Source organism: Lemur catta, chromosome 1 (genome assembly GCF_020740605.2).
Source record: "Lemur catta isolate mLemCat1 chromosome 1, mLemCat1.pri, whole genome shotgun sequence".
In the NCBI taxonomy this organism is placed as follows: Eukaryota; Metazoa; Chordata; class Mammalia; order Primates; family Lemuridae; genus Lemur; species Lemur catta.
This window is the reverse complement of record NC_059128.1, coordinates 114,746,828-114,748,247: the sequence shown is the minus strand read 5'-3', so window position 1 is coordinate 114,748,247 and position 1,420 is coordinate 114,746,828. Positions and strand designations below refer to the sequence as shown.

At 41.9% G+C, this 1,420-nt stretch overlaps 1 protein-coding gene across 1 annotated transcript; it reads right to left on the bottom strand.

The window, feature by feature from the left end:
* Positions 1 to 723: 723 nt before the first annotated feature.
* On the bottom strand, positions 724 to 1,179 carry LOC123638317 (olfactory receptor 7A17-like). The gene has a single exon (XM_045551888.1). The coding sequence runs from the start codon at positions 1,177 to 1,179 to the stop codon at positions 733 to 735; it is 447 nt and encodes a 148-aa protein (XP_045407844.1). The 3' UTR covers positions 724 to 732.
* Positions 1,180 to 1,420: the final 241 nt, after the last annotated feature.

The following is a 1,420-nucleotide window of genomic DNA, read 5'->3' as shown; positions in this document are numbered from 1 at the left end:
AGTTGCAACTTCTACTTCCACAATTTTTTTTAATTCACAATATTTATTCTGACAGCATCTATCACATCCACAGTTTGATTAACGAATCACAATTTCTGGGTCTGAGGCTTAAAATTCTGAAATCACAGGTACTTCTTAAAAAATGACCCTTTATTTTGGGTGCAAAGAAATGAGGCAGGGAAAAGAAGGAAGGAAGCTAATAAAGAGTGTCTTATCAAGCAGGTCACCACTCAAAAAAAATGACCCTTTATAGTTTCCCTCAGAAAAATCTTCTCAGAGCCCTCTTTATGTCTTTATTCCTCAGGCTGTAGATGAAGGGGTTCAGCATGGGAGTGACCGCCGTGTGCATCACCGAGGCTGTTGCGCTGGAGTGTGAGTTGTGTGTAGCAGCAGAGCCGAGGTACACCCCTAGGCTTGTGCAGTAAAATAAGCAGACAACCCCGAGGTGAGATGCACAGGTGGAAAATGCTTTATACTTCCCCTGAGCCGAGGAGATTGCACGTGTGGAGGAAATTATCTTAGAGTAAGAATAAAGGATGCCAGCAAAGCTTCCACCACCTAGCACTACAGCTACAGAATACATCACCATGTGATTAATAAAAAGGTCTTAGAACAGGCGAGGTGTGTTATCTGATCAAGTTCACAGAAAAAGTGGGGGATTTCCAAGTGTCTACAAAAGGACAGTGACAACACCATTAAGCTTTCTAGCAAGGAATGCAGGATATGTGTGATCTAGGACACCAGAACCAGCAGTCCACAGAGCCTGGGGTTCATGATGACCGTGTAGTGCAGGGGGTGACAGATGGCCACAAACCGGTCATAGGCCATCACGGTCAGGAGGAAGTTGTCCAGTCCTACAAAGAGTAAGAAATAGTACATCTGGGTGATGCAGCCTGCATAGGTTATGACTTTGTTCTGCGTCTGGATATTCACCAACATCTTTGGGACAGTGGTTGAGACAAAGCAGATGTCTACAAAGGACAGGTTGGAGAGGAAGAAGTACATGGGGGTGTGCAGGTGGGAGTCTGAGATTGTGGCCAGGATGATGAGCAGGTTCCTGAGCACAGTGATCAGGTGCATGGACAGGAACAGCCCAAAGATTACGGGCTGCAGTTCTGTGTCCTCTGAGAGTCCTAGAAGATGAAATTCTGAAATTTGTGTCTTATTTACTGGATCCATGTGGTTGACGTGACTACAAAAGAGAAAAAGAACAGGACACAAAAAGAACAGGACACAAGCATATGTAACAAACTTATCAGAAGTGCCATCATTTATATTGTATAGTCAAGAAGTTAATTTAAAAAAATAATTATTTATTTTTAAGTTGATAGTTAAAATTGTAGTGTGTACAACATGTTTTGAAATATATATACGTTATGGAATGGCTAAATCTAGTTAACTAATATATGTATTATTTCAC